The sequence below is a fragment of the Lissotriton helveticus genome, chromosome 10 (genome assembly GCF_964261635.1).
Source record: "Lissotriton helveticus chromosome 10, aLisHel1.1, whole genome shotgun sequence".
NCBI classification, from domain to species: Eukaryota; Metazoa; Chordata; class Amphibia; order Caudata; family Salamandridae; genus Lissotriton; species Lissotriton helveticus.
This window is the reverse complement of record NC_136071.1, coordinates 446,450,721-446,468,662: the sequence shown is the minus strand read 5'-3', so window position 1 is coordinate 446,468,662 and position 17,942 is coordinate 446,450,721. Positions and strand designations below refer to the sequence as shown.

General features: G+C 40.9%; 1 protein-coding gene across 1 annotated transcript in view; it reads left to right on the top strand.

Moving 5' to 3' along the window:
* Window positions 1-17,942, top strand: part of TELO2 (telomere maintenance 2) — a 659,928-nt gene that overhangs the window by 478,519 nt on the left and 163,467 nt on the right. Inside the window, exons 16-17 of the mRNA XM_078662940.1 lie at window positions 232-423; window positions 1,788-1,879. Coding sequence (XP_078519066.1) covers window positions 232-423; window positions 1,788-1,879 — 284 coding nt within the window. The remainder of the gene's footprint in view (window positions 1-231; window positions 424-1,787; window positions 1,880-17,942) is intronic.

Genomic DNA, 17,942 nt, shown 5'->3' with positions numbered 1-17,942 from the left:
ATGTAATCATTCTTGGAAAAAAAACTACTCGCACACCGTTGCAGATGATATCAGATTATATCAATTCTGCACCTATTGAGCTAGTATGCAGTTTTCTTTCTGTTGCCTCAAGGAAGTGTATTCATGACTTGTGGATGGATGTGCGGGTCTGGAATGTGAGTCAATATTTGTATGGCTGGAAGAAGACAAAAAGGGACATTCTAAGAGCTTCATGTTTTCTTTTCTGACCAGGTGTTGGCTTCAGCAGCACAGGAGCTCTCGCATCCCAAGACCCCAATGACATCCAGTGCACCTGTGCCCCTCTACCCTGCCATAGAGGTCCTCTCTTCTACAGGGACTTCTCACCCATCTGGTAGTCCACATCAGGACTGGAGAAGGATTGTGGATGAGAGAATTCAAAGCAAGACCCGACGTTTTGCAAAGGTAAAATCAAGCAGCTCTAAGCATTAACATTCCATGGTGCCCGGTTGCTAAATGGAACCTTGCAGTCTTTGGGGTCAAAGGTTATGTTATGCTGTGACATTTCCATCACTCATGAATCCCTTTTTGTAGTTCAGCTTGTTGTCGTGTAGTTCCTAGGATTCCCCAGGACCTGCACTTTTTGGATGTCCTAAACTGAGGGCTTGATGTCCAAACTGCTTCCGACACCCCCACAGGATATGTCAGCCGTTAGACCAGCTAGCTCTACAGTGCCACTGCCACTCCTGTGTATAGGTATATATGTATATAGCCAAGCATCCTCTAGGGAAGAACCAAACCCCGCACCTGATGGTAGAGAATGAAGGAACCCGTCTCAGCTCCGAGGATGACACCCCGCAAGGGATGTCAGACTGCTGCATGTCGAGGATTTAGCATGCAGGACTCCCTATCAGCATGGAAGGAATTCTCTAATTTGCAGAGGGGAATACGGGTCTTATAAACTAGAGTGGTCACTCCTGGGTTTCTTCTAAAATCAATATGTTTTAATAATAATCATAAATGTTTTGAAAACAATCATAAATGTTTTTCCAAACTAAAGCGATCATGTACAGCGGGGCTGTTGGCCAAGGATGAAAAAAAGTGATGATCTTTATACAGAATAATTATGCAGTGCCTGAGGACGTTTATGTACATCAGGTACAGGGATTATGATTGAATACTAAGAGGCTAGTGTCGAAGAGACAGGAGCAAGGTAATAGGTCACCTGTTCAGAACGGTTATTGTCGTGTGGATGGGTCAATGTATGGAAAAAGGGGCGCACATGACCGGACTAGCCTAAAGGACATGACCAGCTCTAATTCTCTTTGTGCTGTGCAACCTGCGAACTGAAGTCCCACATTTGTGCGATAGTCCACCACTTCCACTACCCAAAAATTGAAAGACTCCTTACACTTGTCCAGTTCAGTCACCACTGCAGTTGTACAGAAGAGAGATCCTGTATCACTGGCCTAGCTCCTAGAACCGGGTAGCGCTAGAGTCTAATGGGTATTTACCTTGGTCTGTTACCATCATGTGAACAGGCAAATCCTTCAACCCAGAGGTTAATTGCCCCTATTCCTTCCAAATCTAATTCATGCTTGGAGGTGAAAGGCTATGCATCAAAGCCGAAATCAGATCATCTTAGTGGTCCTGGAAGCAAAAGGCTATGTTACTTTGTACCAGTCCATTAGCCAAATATTCTATATTCCTCTGCGATTCACTCACATCTTACAGTGCTATAGATAAAATATGCTACATCTCTTTACTAGCTCACAAATGGTCTCTTCTTAAAGGGTTCTCCGGCTGATTTGTTTTCTTTTCATTGACAGGGTGCATCACATGCTGCCCCATCTACGACACCCAACCGCTTTGGCCCTGTGGCAGGCTATTTCTTCTTTCCACTGATCCAGCACTTTGACCGGTAAGCAACTTTACCAGCTTTTGTACTGTGCTTATTGAAAATGTGCTGTATTGCAATATTTTTTGATCAGTGTGCTTCTTTGGATCTGGCTTCATTATTTCTTCTTTGACATTAAGATGAGTTAAACTCATGTGTGGATTTCACTACAATCCATGCTGGTTTCTAAAGAATTCTAAAGTACTCCGGAGCTCAGTATTGGAACAAAAGAAAAGCAGGCTATCTGTGAAGATGGGACGGCCGCTGCTGGAGTGCAGAGGAGGAGACCGGGGAAGCTAACAGCTCCAAAATCTAGGCTGATATGGACATCCCAAAAGCACAGCCCAGTGGTGCCATTGGCAAAGTAGATTCTCTCTCAGGGAATATAGAGGTGGCAGCAGGGACACAGTAACTGAGGGCAGTGGAGGTACGCAGTATCAGTAGTGAAGAATCCAGGGGAGTGGCAAAGGCACCAAATAAAGATGGCGCCCTTGCTGTGAGCGTACGCTGATAACTGCTCCATACGCCCGGGGAATCTATAACCTATTGTGCTGCTCAACCAGCTATTCACCACTGAAAGGAGGAGCTGGACCCTTCGCCCCTGACGAGTGTGGTAGAGATCCAAAAACAGATGCTTGTGCTACGGGTGACCGACCGACTTGGCGGCTGGAGAGAACAATGGCACCAACCCGAAAGTGAAGTGTGCGCAGCGAAGTATAGGATGCCTGCCTATGGGTTCATGGTTCTCGAGCGTGGCCACTCACAACTCACAGAAATACAGGTGGCTCTGTACAAACAACCAGAGGTACTCCACATGAGGAGAAAGGGCCCAGGGTCCATACAGCACCAGATGACAGTAAATGGGAGCCAGTGTGGAGAGAGAGGGTTCTCCAATAGGCGATGGGGTGAAGTCCCCCACTGGCAGTGAGGCGAGGCCCCCCGTGTACCTGTCCCAGTTTATCCCTATTGGGCGTGATAAAAAGGCCCAGGGCCATACAGCCATATAAACAGGACAGTTATGCGTTCAAGGGTGGAACACGTGACAGCAAAGAGGACCCCAGAAAGACTAGGACCAAAGCAGAGCTGGAGAGGCTTTCAACCCACGCTGCAGGAGGTCCTGGCTACCATCAGCAACTCCAAAACGTTTCAGTAGACGAAGATGGATACCCTGGCAATTGACATTAACTTCCTATGGATGGATGTCCACAAGATCACGGCACCAGGGCACAAGGTGGAGGAGGTCCCCTGGGTGCACTCCACAGCAAACCGGACTGTCCAAACAGAAGAACAGCATATAAAAAAAAATATGAAACACTACCTTGCCTGAGCTTAGGACTGAAAATGGAGATCACAACAAACAATATCCGCCTGCTAGGCTTCCCTGAAAAGGCGGGGGGCAGTAATATGGAATGATTGATAGAACCCTTTATACTCCACAAGTCAAATGTGACAATCTATCCACACATTTTGTGGTGGAAAAAACACACTTCACTCCCAATGCCCCTCCAAGTCCTGGGGCGGGAACACGCCCCCATCATAGCAAAGATTCTTAATTTCAGGGACCTGGATGCCATCCTTAGAGCAGGGAGAATCCAAAGCCCACTGTGGTACAAAAACCATACCATCATGGTTTGCCTAGATTTTATAACAAAAAAAGGGGACCCCCTCTAATAATTCTTGAGGCCAGGGAAAAGAGGGGAATTACAATCTATACAGTGCTAAATATTTCCCCCAAGGCCTATATATAGTTTCATTCAGACATTGTTCATTTGCATTTGAATTTATCAGGGTACAACAGTGACACATATGATCATCTCATTATTTTTTTTTATTTTATTAAAACTTGTTTCTCTTTTTCTTAAAAAAACACATCCTTTTTTTCTTTACTTTTTAGATAATTCTTTTCAAAAACATTTTGCACATAGACATTTCTTTAATTTTCAATGGTTATAAATCCATCTATGTTGATAAGAATTTCAATTAGAAAGAAATCTTTTTCATGAATACACAACAGTATAACAAAAAATATCCAAAGCCCACTGTGCTACAAAAACCATACCATCATGGTTTGCCTAGATTTTATAACAAAAAAAAGGGGACCCCCTCTAATAATTCTTGAGGCCAGGGAAAAGAGGGGAATTACAATCTATACAGTGCTAAATATTTCCCCCAAGGCCTATATATAGTTTCATTCAGACATTGTTCATTTGCATTTGAATATACGTCAAGGTACAACAGTGACACATATGATCATCTCATTATTGTTTTTTTATTTTATCAAAACTTGTTTCTCTTTTTCTTAAAAAACCCATCCTTTTTTTCTTTTCTTTTTAGATAATTCTTTTCAAAAACATTTTGCACATAGACATTTCTTTAATTTTCAATGGTTATAAATCCATCTATGTTGATAAGAATTTCAATTAGAAAGAAATCTTTTTCATGAATACACAACAGTATAACAAAAAATATTCTTTTATAGAAAAAATATATATAATCTCCCTGGTTAGAATTTAATAAATACAAACATACTACCAAGCATTCATGCAACCACTTTCACACCAACCACTAACATACAATATCTATACAAGTTTGAGTCTAATGTGCAGCTAGGAATATCCCTGCCACAACTGGAACCACAGTGTCAAGTGCAGTGTTCCACGCAAGGGCGACGCACGTTTCGGTGGACTTCGGATCTCGGTACCACCTTCCTCAGGACCTATCCAGATAACTGTTCCAAACTTTCATTTGACCAGGGAATACAATGAATTGTGCATACAGAGATCCAAATTTGAAAAGAGTTATATACTGTTTCCAATACTGGAGTCCATCCGGATTGCCAGTAAAAAGTATCTCTGTCTGCAGTCGTGTTAATTGTTGTCACATGTGATTTTCCTTAAACTTCACAGTAGTTTTCAGACAACATCATCTCACGTATATGTTTGTGCCTAGATTTTACACATGAGGTTTAGGCTCACCGACATTCCTTTGACACCAAACTCCGAAAGAGGGGACTGCCGTATACCATGATGTTCTTAGCCAAACTACGACAAAAGGTGACTCTTAAGAGTCAATAGAGGAAGTTTGGGAGTAGCTGGAGGGCAGTAGTTCGAGAAGGAATGTCACCGACACATGACTGGAAGAGATGGGAGAGGAACTGGGGACACCACCCCCGAAGGGTGGTGGCCAAACACAGGCCGCCTATATATAAACAAGACATAACATTAATTACTCATTACATGTAACATCCTGGGCATGTGCCTAAGATCACACTGTGGGTGATTTGTGGGTAGAGGCCAAACACAGGCCACCTATATATAAGCAAGACATAACATTAATTACTCATTACATGTAACATCCTGGGCATGTGCCTAAGATCACACTGTGGGTGAAGCTTGATTCACCCATCAGTGTGATCTTAGGCACATGACCAGCATGTAAAATGTAATCTACCATATCTTTAAAAAACATGTACTTCCATATTTTTAAAGACAACAACTAAGCACATTATTCACCCACATCCATTTAAAATCAAGCTTGACTCACAGTGTGATCTTAGGCACATGACCAGCATGTTACATGTAATCTACCATGTCTGTCTCTGCAAGCAGTATATGTGTTTCTGGTCATATTATTTCCCTGTCTCTACAGGACAAACACAGGCCACCTATATATAAGCAAGACATAACATTAATTTCTCATTAGATGTAACATCCTGGGCATGTGCCTAAGATCACACTGTAAGTGAAGCTTGATTCACCCATCAGTGTGATCTTAGGCACATGACCAGGATGTAAAATGTAATCTACCATATCTTTAAAAAACATGTACTTCCATATTTTTAAAGACATCAACTAATCACATTATTCACCCACATCCATTTAAAATCAAGCTTGACGCACAGTGTGATCTTAGGCAGATGACCAGGATGTTACATGTAATCTACCATGTCTGTCTCTACAAGCAGTATGTGTGTTTTAACTCATACAATTTCACAGTCTCTACAGGCCAAAAACAGTCCACCTATATATAAGCAAGACATAACATTAATTACTCATTACATGTAACATCCTGGTCATGTGCCTAAGATCACACTGTGACTGAAGCTTGATTAATCCATCAGTGTAATCTTAGGCACATGACCAGAATGTTACATGTAATCTACCATGCCTTCAAATAACATATACTACCATATTTTTAATAGCAGTGTATCTTCATTAAATAAATCATATATCAGATTACACACAGGCACAAAGTAAAGTGAGACACAAGCAAAGAATACTCTTTAAGCTAATTGAGGCAAACTGTTACAAGGCACAGGTGACATTATTGAAAAATGTGAAAATGTTTTCTCTTCTTTCAAACAAAGTCAGTGTAATGCTTCTCCAAAACTTAAAAAGCAGACTTTTTTCCAGAAAAGATTTTGCATACTAAATCGTTTTTGACACAAAGCACAGCTCATTTAAATGATCACTACAGAAACAAAGCAGAAACCTAACTCATTTTCAAAATACATTGCCAATATGCACCATTTTATTTTTAAACAACATAACAAAAAAATGACACAAAATGCAAGAATAAAGAAGCACAATATGCTTCTTAATCTTCCCCATAGTGCATACAGCACTCTATCTTTATTAAAAGAATCATTACTCACCTTTAAAAATGCTTTGGAAGATGTAAAACAGTGTCAGTCACACTCAACAGATTTTCTTAAGCAGAATCTCTGAATAATGCTTCTTTCACTGGAGCCTGCGAATAATGGCACAGATTCTTACTCATGTCAGACCCATATTCTTGGACATAACCAATCAAAATTGTTCCCACACAAATTCAAAACCAAACTGCACATTTTAATTGGTTGTACATTTCAAGACTATGAAACTCACATAACATTCACCCATCCCCCCAGTGCTCATTCACCCTGTAACCATGGTAACTCCCTCCTAACCCAGCACACAGTTCACAAGTTCATCATACTATGTTGCAAAACAATACAGCAAGGGTGTTTGACCTCTCAATGTACCAGCTAATCAAGTGCAATGTTTCTTTAAATGATTTTTCTCAACCATTGAAATTACTTCTTTAAAAAAAAAAAGCATGCACCCTAATTTTCAGTGGTGAATTTTAAGAAAGCACCAATCATTTCTTGTTTTTCAACTGCACTGAATCTCAACCACTTTTTTTCATAATTCCTACTTTCAAACTGCCATTTCATTTCCACAACTCATCTGACTAGAAACACATCTACCTTCAAGATGCCAAAAGTCTGGTTTGTGGGTCATAGCTATGTCTTCTGGAGTGAAAATGTGCAAGCAACAGAGGGATTTACAACCTTGATTTACCAAATGTGGACATTGTGTGGATTGGACAGAGAGGATTAAGAAGTCACCAATTGATACCATTGGTAAAATCCTTTATGCATTTACCACAGCCTGACCTCATAATTGTGCACTGTGGTGGAAATGACTTGGGCACTTTGACTGGGGTAGGTCTGGAAATGCTTTTAAAGGACATCTTTGGGCAATTGATGTCACTTTTTCCAAAAACTGCCTTGGTATTTTCTAATATATGCCAAAGGCAAAAATGGAACTGGTCCAACCAATTTTGTCCACAGATTGAGAAAGCAAGGAAACATGTAAATAAATCTGTTTCTGCTTTCCTCAGAGACTATGGTATGGGTTCCATTTACCACAACAACTTGCGTTACAACATTCAAGGCATCTATAGGAGAGATGGTGTTCATTTTACAGATGAGGAGAATAGAGTCTTCCTCTTGAATTTGAGACTCTGCATTGGTACCTACTTGTAGGTACAAAAAACACCCACATAACACAACAGCTCTTTTCAGAGCTAACTTACCTCTAAACACTCTACTTTATTTTTTTACTCTATTTTTTTACACTGTTTTTCCCCGTGGTGCGCTCAGGGTGCGCGTACCGGAGAGCGTACCCGGGAACGCACCCAGCGCTTACCCCGTGAATCTTTTTAAAAAAATAGTTTTTTGGCCCTTCTGGGTCCTTCTAAGCCTCTCTCAAAAAACCTAGGAAGTCAGGGGGTGTCTAATCTGCCCCCTTTTAATCATTTCCCACTTTTTTTTTTACCTCAGGTGTCTAGATTTTCCCGAGACACAAGATGGCGGACTGTCCGGACTGTTAAGAATGTTGACAGACATCATACAGCCAATCAGCTTTCCGCTCGCGCACTCCCGTAGCGCGCCGGGTGCGCTCCCCGGTATGCGTACCAGTGAGCGCTTGGAGCGCGCCTATTTATATATATGTTTTTTTGAAGTTGCCTTTCATAAAAACCACAGGAGAATTTTCAAAGAAATATAGAAAAGGCCCTACTACATACCAGTACCTATCATTTTGCCAACTTTGGTGTAATTCCATTCATCCGTTCAGGCTGTAGCCGTGTCTAAATGTCCTCTGGAAAATTGCATGGGGAAAACACATTTGAAAGTATTGAAATTTAGAACCAATGATAATATTACTTTAGTTTGGAATTTGTGTGTGATGAAGTTTGATTGGGTATGTATATATCTTAAATGAGAGGAAAACACAGCCATTTTGTGATACCCCAGTCTGAGGTACTTTTGAGAGAACATTTGGGTGCTCAATTGCTGGACTTAGAATAACACAGTACCAACTCTTCTACTTTCAAAAAGGTGAGTTGTTAATTTGTAAGGGGAACTATGTTGTACACTTTAAGATAATTTGGAAAATGTTTTCTATTAGTTATTTACAGTCCTTCTGTTATAATTATTGTTTAAGATTGGCTTCATCACATGCAGTGCTTTATATTTCTAGTTCCTGTCTGATACTATACACTGCCCAATTAATTTTAAAGAACTAAATACTTGATTAAGCTACTTTTATGTTATGTATTACTAAAAACGATAATTGAAAGTGATTACTTTTTTCTGCAATTTACAGCAAGAAATTTGAAATGAAAATGAATCCAAATGAGGAGACCAAGAAAATTTCATTTGAAATTTCAACGATATTTATTGAAATTCAAGATGACACGGATAATTTTTGGGATGAATCTCTTGACGAAGAATTAATCGAATGTTTGGATAAAATAGAATCATCATGGCACACTTTTAATGAGGACATTCCTGATCATATGATTGAAGAGGAAATTCCAGATGAAGACATGCTACAAGTTCCATTAAATTATGAAAATTCTGAACAATAAATTAATATTTACAAATTAAAATTAGTTGACATATTATTCATTTTTATTTCTAATTTATGAAGTAGTAGCGAAGTGATTGTATTGAAGTGAATTTTAGACTCTGCATCGGTACCTACTTGTAGGTACTTAAATCATTTACATAACACAACAGCTCTTTGTTAGAGCTACCCTACCTCTAAGCACTCCAAATTCTTATTTTACACTATTTTCTTTCAATGTTTTTCCCTGTGGTACACTCTGGGTGCGCTTACCGGTGAGCGTACATGGGAACGCACACACTTCAGGGTCTTTCTAGGCCCCCCTCAGAAAACCTAGGGGGTCAGGGGGTGTCTACCCTGCACCCCTTTTAATCATTTCCCCTTTTTTTTTACACCTCTTGTGTCTCGATTCTACCGAGACACAAGATGGTGGACTCTCCGGACTGTTTAGAATGTTGACCGATATTCGACAGCCAATCAGCTTAACGCTCGCGCACTCCCGTAGCGCGCCGGATGCGCTCCCCGGTACGCGTACCGGTGAGTGCTCGGAGCACGCCTATAGATATATATGTGTTTTTGAAGTTAATTTTCAAAAAAACCACTGGAGCAATTTTCACCAAATATAGAAAAGGCACATCTGCGTACCAGTCCCTACAATTTGGCAAAGTTCCGCGTAATTCCGTTCAGCGGTTCGGGCTGTAGACTTGTCAGAACGTCCTATGAAATTAACATGGGGAAAACACGTTTTGGGACCCCCCTTTTTTCTCAGCCCCCACTTCACGAATCCCCCCGAATCTTTCAGGGAAGGAGCGGAGCGGAGCTGGCCAAAATTTCGGAAAATTACACGCAAATTCCTCAAACGGCGCCAGAGTTATTCCCAATAGAATGTTGCGGATTTCCTATAGTAGCTAGGTCCTAACTATAACTACCTACTGGCGACCGCCAGTAGGTAATATATATATATATATATATATATATATACATATTTTACATAAGGTTTCAGTGTAGCTGCTTAGTGATATATTGGTTTTAACTTTATTTTAACAAACACATATATAAAAACAACAGTTTTAAAAAATAACTCAACATCTGAACTCATGACTAGAACATAACTACCAAACACCCATCAAACTACCCATTGTTACCCAAACTCATAGGGAATTAAAAACTGCTGCCAAACTAGTGCAATACTTAATAGATGTATATAGTAATATGCAAAGCATGTTTAAACTCATATTTTTGTACTAAGTTTAAAAAACAATCATCTTGCAGACCTATTTTCCATTTTCGTGGTTATTCGGAACATCGCGATGACGTTGTTAATGGCAACAATTGCGCCTTTTCCATAGAGTGTAAAACACATATATACATACATTACACTACTTTACACAGTAGGCGTTTCTTACAGTATTCTCTATAGTCATGTTTTTGTAGAGAGTTTCCATAAAAGCCATCTCTAAAATGATGTAGTGAGACTCGCAACGTCCCCGCGACATTACATGGGGGGGCTATGTGGCGGTCACAGAGTCATCGCGAATATCGCGTGCAATTAAAAAAAATCTATTTTGGACATATAACTTGCATCATTAACACCCCCTTTATCTCCACCCTGACCCCTTATGTTGGCTTTCACATAAACTTTTAGCGGAAACCATTTCCGATAGATAAAATAGGGGCCGCAATTTTCTGTTTAGGTTGCATCCAGCCAATCAGAGCATTTCCATTGGCACGTGCATTCGCTATTCATCTCGAAACCTTCGCAAAATATCCGCGGCCAGAGATATCATCATAGTTTTCTGCTCACATTTCTCAAAAACAACTAAACATATTTACACCAAATAAACAAAAGGCAACTCCCCTGAACCAACATCAACCTCCTTGCCAAATTTGGTGTAAGTCAGTTCAGCGGTTCAGGCTGTAGGTGTGGCTAAAGGTTCCTATGGGAATTAACATTACAAACGCAACCTTATTTTGTGCCCCAAATTCTCGTTCCCCACAAAACGGATCACTTCCAAACTTTCCATGACAATAGAACCCTCCTTGATACTTTTTGGGGAAAATTTCATGAAGATTGGTCAAACGATGCCAAAGTTATACCCATATCAAAATATGCTTTTCCTATGGAAACATGGTCCTAACTATAACTACCTACTGGCGACCGCCAGTAGGTAATATATATCTATATCTATATCTTTCTATGTATCTATCTATATATATATATTACATATATTCACTGAAAAAACCATAGTTGGACATTTCACTCGTACAAAACCAGAGAAATTTGTCCGTTATAGTTAGTTCAGCTAATATCTTATAGAACCCATCGCCCCGAACGCTGATGAAATAGAAAATGGTAGGATAAAGGAATCACACAAGATGGGTCACGAGGCATTAAAAAACACTTCCTCTATTGTCGAGCCCCTGCAAGTGAACTCCTGTTCCGATCTAATTATAACAAGCACAGTGCCCGCAGAGTTGGGCAAAGCCAACCCCACAACAGAGAAGAAAACCTTAACCTCCACTCAAAATAGACTAGACTCGGAAAAGTCTAGATCCACTAATACAAAAGAGGATCCTGATCTCAATCATCTCTATTCACAATCAAATAAGACCTACAAAGCCATGCTTGCAGCCATCAGAGACATGAAGAACTTGCTTTGCTTATCAGAAAATTGGTTGGCAAAAATGGAGACCCTTCAGTCCTCCTCTCTTGTAACAAATGATAATCGCCGCTCTACTCCCTTAGCGACGTCAAACAGAATATGCCGCCCACGCACGCAACTAAACTACCTGACAGACAATGAGTTGACATCCATTCTATCCACATATGACCCTCTCCACACTTCGCAAACTAAGTTAAGTGTAAACACTATCCAAACTATCGTATCTAATATGGATAGAACATCCCAGGTTAACAATAGAATGGCCAACACAAGCAACCTAAAAACAGTGACTCTAATGCCTGAAACGTTAGATCCACATATGACCAATTCCCAGAAACCCTTTCGTTGCATATTACTCAACTGTCGATCTGCAAATAAACACGCAGCAGACATAGCCGACCTCATACTAAATCATGAAAATGACGTTACCATTTTAACCGAAACTTGGCTTTCCGACGCATCTTCCCCTTGTCTGGACATGTTAGTTCCCCCAAACTACCAGATTTTGAGAATGGACAGACAAATCAGATTGGGGGGAGGCATCGCGTGCATTCACAGGTCAGACATTACCATTACCAAAACTCATTTGGACCCGTTAGAATCTTGTGAATATCTAGGCATGTCTTTAAGATCTGCGGACAACCAAAACTGTAAACTCGATTGCATTCTACCACCCGCCTGGCAAAAAGACTACATTCCTAGATGGAAATCATTACCGTCAACTCTAGTCCCCAGTCTAATGATATATTCCTAGGTGATTTCAATATTCACTGGGAGGATCAGGCTGACAATCAAATCAAACTTTTTAAAACTTTCCTGGAAGAACAATCCTTAGTCCAGGGATGTCATCTCCCCACCCATTCCAAAGGTACAACGTTAGACTGGATCATAGCCAAAGAAAAAGCAATTGAGAACATTATAATCACACCATGCGATTGGTCCGATCACCACATAATTACATTTGAAATTCCTCTGAGAAAAACTAAACCGACCTCACAAGCCGTTAAGCCAAAAAAATGGACCATTGACACCAGAGGAATCAATATGGAAAACATAGCAGCTCGTTGGGAAAATGAGTTGCAGACACCCAAGAACATGATTGACGTCAATGACCTCACTTTGCACTATAATAAAGCTATTTTAAACATTATCGAGGAGGTCGCCCCTCTAAAACTTAAAAGGATCTCTGACAAAGACAAAAATCCATGGTTCAATAGTTCCCTAAACGAAGAAAGACGTTCACTCAGACTCTCTGAGCGTAAATGGCGTCAATACCCTACCGCATCAAACTTAGGCCAACTGAGACAATACAGGAAAGCTTATAACAAAAGCATCCTTAAATCAAAAAAAGACTTATTTAGGAAAAAACTAGACAATGCTACAAACAGACCTAGGAAACTATTCGATATACTCAAAGAATAGTCAAATAAATCTGCCAAATCAGCACCGATCTTCGCCAAAACAAGCTTAAATAGTGAGGATTTCTCAGTCTTCTTTAACAACAAAGCTAACGCTCTAGAAAGGGAACTTAAAAAATCAGCGGATGACTTGGAAAGGGAGAAAGGTTACTTGGATGAACCACAATTCCAACAAGAAGATGACAATCCAAAAAACAACGCGCGATGGTCAGGATTTAAGCCAATCAGCGAATTAGACATTTCAAAGATCATTGCATCTACTAAACCTAACAACCATTATAACGACCCCCTTCCAGCAAAGTGCTGGTCCTCACTTAACCATTTGTTAATCCCATCGTGGACTAACATCATAAATGCCTCGTTATCTCAAGGTCAAATCCCAGACTGCCTAAAAACTGGGCAAGTCACTCCTCTTCTAAAAAAAAACAACTGAAAACCCGTCTGATCCAAACAACTTCAGACCTGTTACTAACATCCCTATGCTTGCCAAAGTTCTGGAAAAATGTGTCCAGCAACAATTGAGTCTTCACATCACGGATTTCAATCTTCTAAATGATTACCAATCAGGGTTCAGACCGAACCATAGTACAGAAACTGCAATCCTGCAAATAGTAGATGACGCATTAAGAGCTCTCGATAACAATGACACATGTCTCCTAATACTGTTGGATTTATCATCCGCGTTCGATACGGTAAATCATGGCAGAATCTTGGATAGGTCGAAAAACAGAACGGGGCTAGATGGTTTAGTACTTAAGTGGTTCAGCTCCTTCCTAGAAAATAGATCTCAAAAATTCATTGTCAACCAAACCCTGTCAGGGTCTACCAGAAACACAATTGGAGTTCCACAAGGCTCTACGTTATCCCCGGCGATTTTCAATCTTTATGTAGAACCACTAACGGCTATACTACAAAATGCGAACATTGCATTCCATATGTACGCTGATGACACGCAACTGTACATCAAGGTGACATCAACAGAAGACATAAAAACTATGAACCAAGCCCTTACAAGTATGCTCCAATGGCTAACCCTAAATCACCTGAAGCTAAACCCGCAAAAAACTCAATTCTTACTGATTACACCTCAGAAAAGTAAACTCAAGTCAGCAGAGTGGTCCAACTTTATCACAGCTCTAAAATGCACCCCGAAGATTGTCGACTCAACTAAATCCTTGGGAATTACTCTTGACAAAAATCTGAACATGACTGCACACATTAACACAATGGCAAAGAACGGCCGTTTCCTCCTAAGCTACCTGCGGAAACTAAAACCATTCCTAAGTAAAACAGATCTGAAAACAGCAGTCCAGTCACTGGTCATCTCAAGGATAGAATACGGGTGCACTACTCTGGCAGGGCTTCCTAAGATCACAACAGCCCCTTTGAAAGCATGTCTTAATGCAGCCGCAAGACTGATATCAGGATCAAAAAAGTACGACCACATCTCCCCCCATCTGAAAGTACTCAACTGGCTACCCTTCGAGGCAAGAATTCACTTCAAGTTAGCGTGCATCACTCATAATGCATTGCACCATAAAACTCCGGTCTATCTTGCACAAAAACTCACGCTGTCAGGAGGAAACAGAGGCACCAGGAGCAAAGACAATCTTCTTCTGAAACCAGCTCGTTTTTGTAAGAAAAAAACGTATGACCGAGCGTTCTCTGGGGCAGCACCACGAATTTGGAACGCTCTCCCCCCTAGCATTAGAAGAATTCCATCCACCGCAGCATTAAAAAAAGAAGCGAAATTGTTCTATATGGGAAAAGTTCTACAATGTCCTGACATCATTAACTCTGGATATAATCTCTCCATATTTGTTCCATTCACACGCCAGCATCTGTCTTCACTCATTTGAGAGGGTAAATCTGTAACACTTATGGTGATGTGATTTAATTGCGCTTCGGATATATCTGTTATACGCTTTCCCGAAATGTACTGTTGTAAAGAGTTTGTTTGTGTTCTGCAATCTATGGTTATTAATGGTTCTATTATTGAGACATCTCTGTAAAGCGCTCTGATACCCCTTACAGGGTCATGTTCGCGCTATAAAAAAACCGAAATAAATAAATAAATAAATAAACTATAACTCGCGCCCCCGCAATGCACTGCTGATGATGTCACATATTACATCATTCATGACATGGTCAGTGACATCACAGTGACTCCCACCCTGCCATAGCAAACAGCAGTGTTCCGGAGGTGGGCACCCCGGGACACTGCAGGAGCCGGCCCTGAGGGGTGGCAGTCTCCAGGGCCATCAAGGGCTCCAGGAGGGGGCCGCCTGACCCCCTCCCTACCATTGCAAAGCCCCGGGGAGGTGGTGGTCCCCGGGGCTCGGGGGTCCGTAACGGACCCCCGCATTTACATTATTAGTGCCCCGGGGAGGTGGCGGTCACCTGGGCATGTGGGAGGGCTCGAGCCCCCCCACACAGGATTATTTTTTTTTAAATACAAGCCCCGGGGGTGGCAGTCATCGGGGCAGCAGGGGGGCCTGTGCCCCCCTGTGAATATTTAAGAAAAGCCCCGGGGGTGGTGGTTCAGACTGATTCGCGCCTAAAATTAAAAAATGCTTTTTTGGGGCCTGGGGGTCCCTATGGGATCGCCGGACCAGGTCTGGGGGGTCATGGTGTTTTTACCCTGCCCCCGTTTTTTCTTTTTCATCTTTTTTTCTCACCTTTTTCTTTCTCCCTCCTCGAAGCACAAGATGGCTGCCAACACTTCCTGGTTTGAAGTGTTGGCAGCCAATTAGAGCCAAGCTCGTGCTCGGGGTTTAGGCTCCGGCCAGATATCGAAACTTTTTTTTTTTAATTCTCAGGAACTACTGAACTGATTTACACCAGTTAACAAAAATGACTCTTTCTGAACAAAGACTTACCTTTTTGCCAAATCTGGTTTAATTCCGTTTAGCAGTTCGGGCTGTAGCTTTGTCTAAAGTTTCCTATGGAAATTAACATGGGGGAAATGCGTTTTGGGACCCCACTTTTGTCTCGGCCCCTGCTTGTCGAATCACCCCAAAAATGTCAAGACAGTAGCTGACCGGAGCGCCCCACTAGTTTTGAAAAGTTCGCGAAGATTCATCAACCAGCGCCAAAGTTAATGGGGAAAGAAAAAAAGCTTTTCTTATGGAAACTAGGTCCTAATTATAACTACCTACTGGCGACCGCCAGTAGGTAATATATATATCCATGTATATATGAATAAATAAATAATGAGAGAGAGAGAAGTAAAAAAGGCTTTATACTTACCTGCTATATACTTTGATTTGTGTTGTAAAGGCATTCTTGGTAAAGGTATATGCATGGTTAACGTTTGTGTGGTAAAGACGTAGCATTATTACTGATGCGTGGTAATGGCTGCATTGTATAGGCTGTTTCCCCTTTGGGAAAAAACAGAGTTCATGATGGTAGGGCTAGGCAACCAAAGTTGTGGATAGTTGATGTCTAGAGGGTTATGCTCTCTAGGTTAAGATCAGAGCGACTTAACAGGCTGGGTTCTACTGAGTGGAGGAAGGAGAATGTAAGGTGGATTGGTTAAGTGGATTTAGCTAAAACCTGCCAATTCACCAGATTACAGAGCAGCTGCTCCGGTTGTTGGAGGGAATGCTTTGCTAAAATAACAATCTCGCATATTTAATCTGGAAAGGATGTTAAAGATTAATATCTTGAATGTGAGGGGCCCTAATGCCTCCTCTAAGCATCTGAGCATTTTCAGTTTTTTTTAAAGATCTTGCAAGAGACGTATGCCTGATACAGTAAAACACGTCTCCTAAAGAAACACTGTTTTTCCTGCAAAAGAACTTTATTGTGATTTAATTTTTTACTTTATGAACAAGGGTATTAAAAGGAAATGTTACATAAGTGTAAAACAGAAAACTGAGGAAGGGGTAGAATGGGGAGGGTAGTGATCATGGGCCTACGTCCACATTAATCTTGGTGAATGCTGGCAGTATTGGTCTATTTTTAGCAAATCCTTTTTGTTGCACTGTGGAGTACGAGGGGGGCAAAAGCTGGTTAGGAGTTGCATCCTGAAAAGACCGTATTATTGATCGAAGTTATGTCATTTTGCAAAGTTATGTGAGTGAAAACAGATATTTTAGGCAACTCATTGGTGGTAGTGTTAGAGATGGTCTCTTTTTATGGTATTAATTATAGATAGGATACCTCTGTATAAGACACAATAGGACGTACATTACAAGGTTGCAATATTAGCAAGTTAGATGCAGCTTTGAAAGAAACATGACAGATGGTTCCATAACCCAAGGTAGGCTCTTCAGCTTCACCAAAAGCATAGGGTAAATTATATATGTTTTTAAAAGCAGACTCATTGCTGGATAGATTATGGGAGCAGAAAAAGTTTCAGATCACATCAAAACACAAATCAGTATAGATACTATTCCCAAAGCCAAAGATTCTGCGGACTCAGTTGCAATGTTGTAAAAGATCTAACAGTAGTGGAGAATATTAAGAAAACAAAAGGATCATGAGGGGTAGACAAAGTGGGGTATGCGCGGGATGCTATAAAGGGAGCTTTAAGTAGTCATATTACAATTGTGGCTTCACTCAATAGAATGAGAATTACTGACCTTGTAAAAATTGCATTATTTTTAGATTATCCCAGAGGGTGTGGTGAAAGGTTGTATCAGTCCATATTCAGCTTCACGTTTAACATCTGGATAAAGTAATGCCCACTCTGTTAAGAACTACAGCGAACATTTTGTGACTGGGCAGTACAACTGGGAAACTACTGGCAAGTAAGCCTTTTGAACTGTATTGGCATTTATATAGCTCTTAATACTCTGACAATGCTCTAACCGGCTTTTCCAGATGG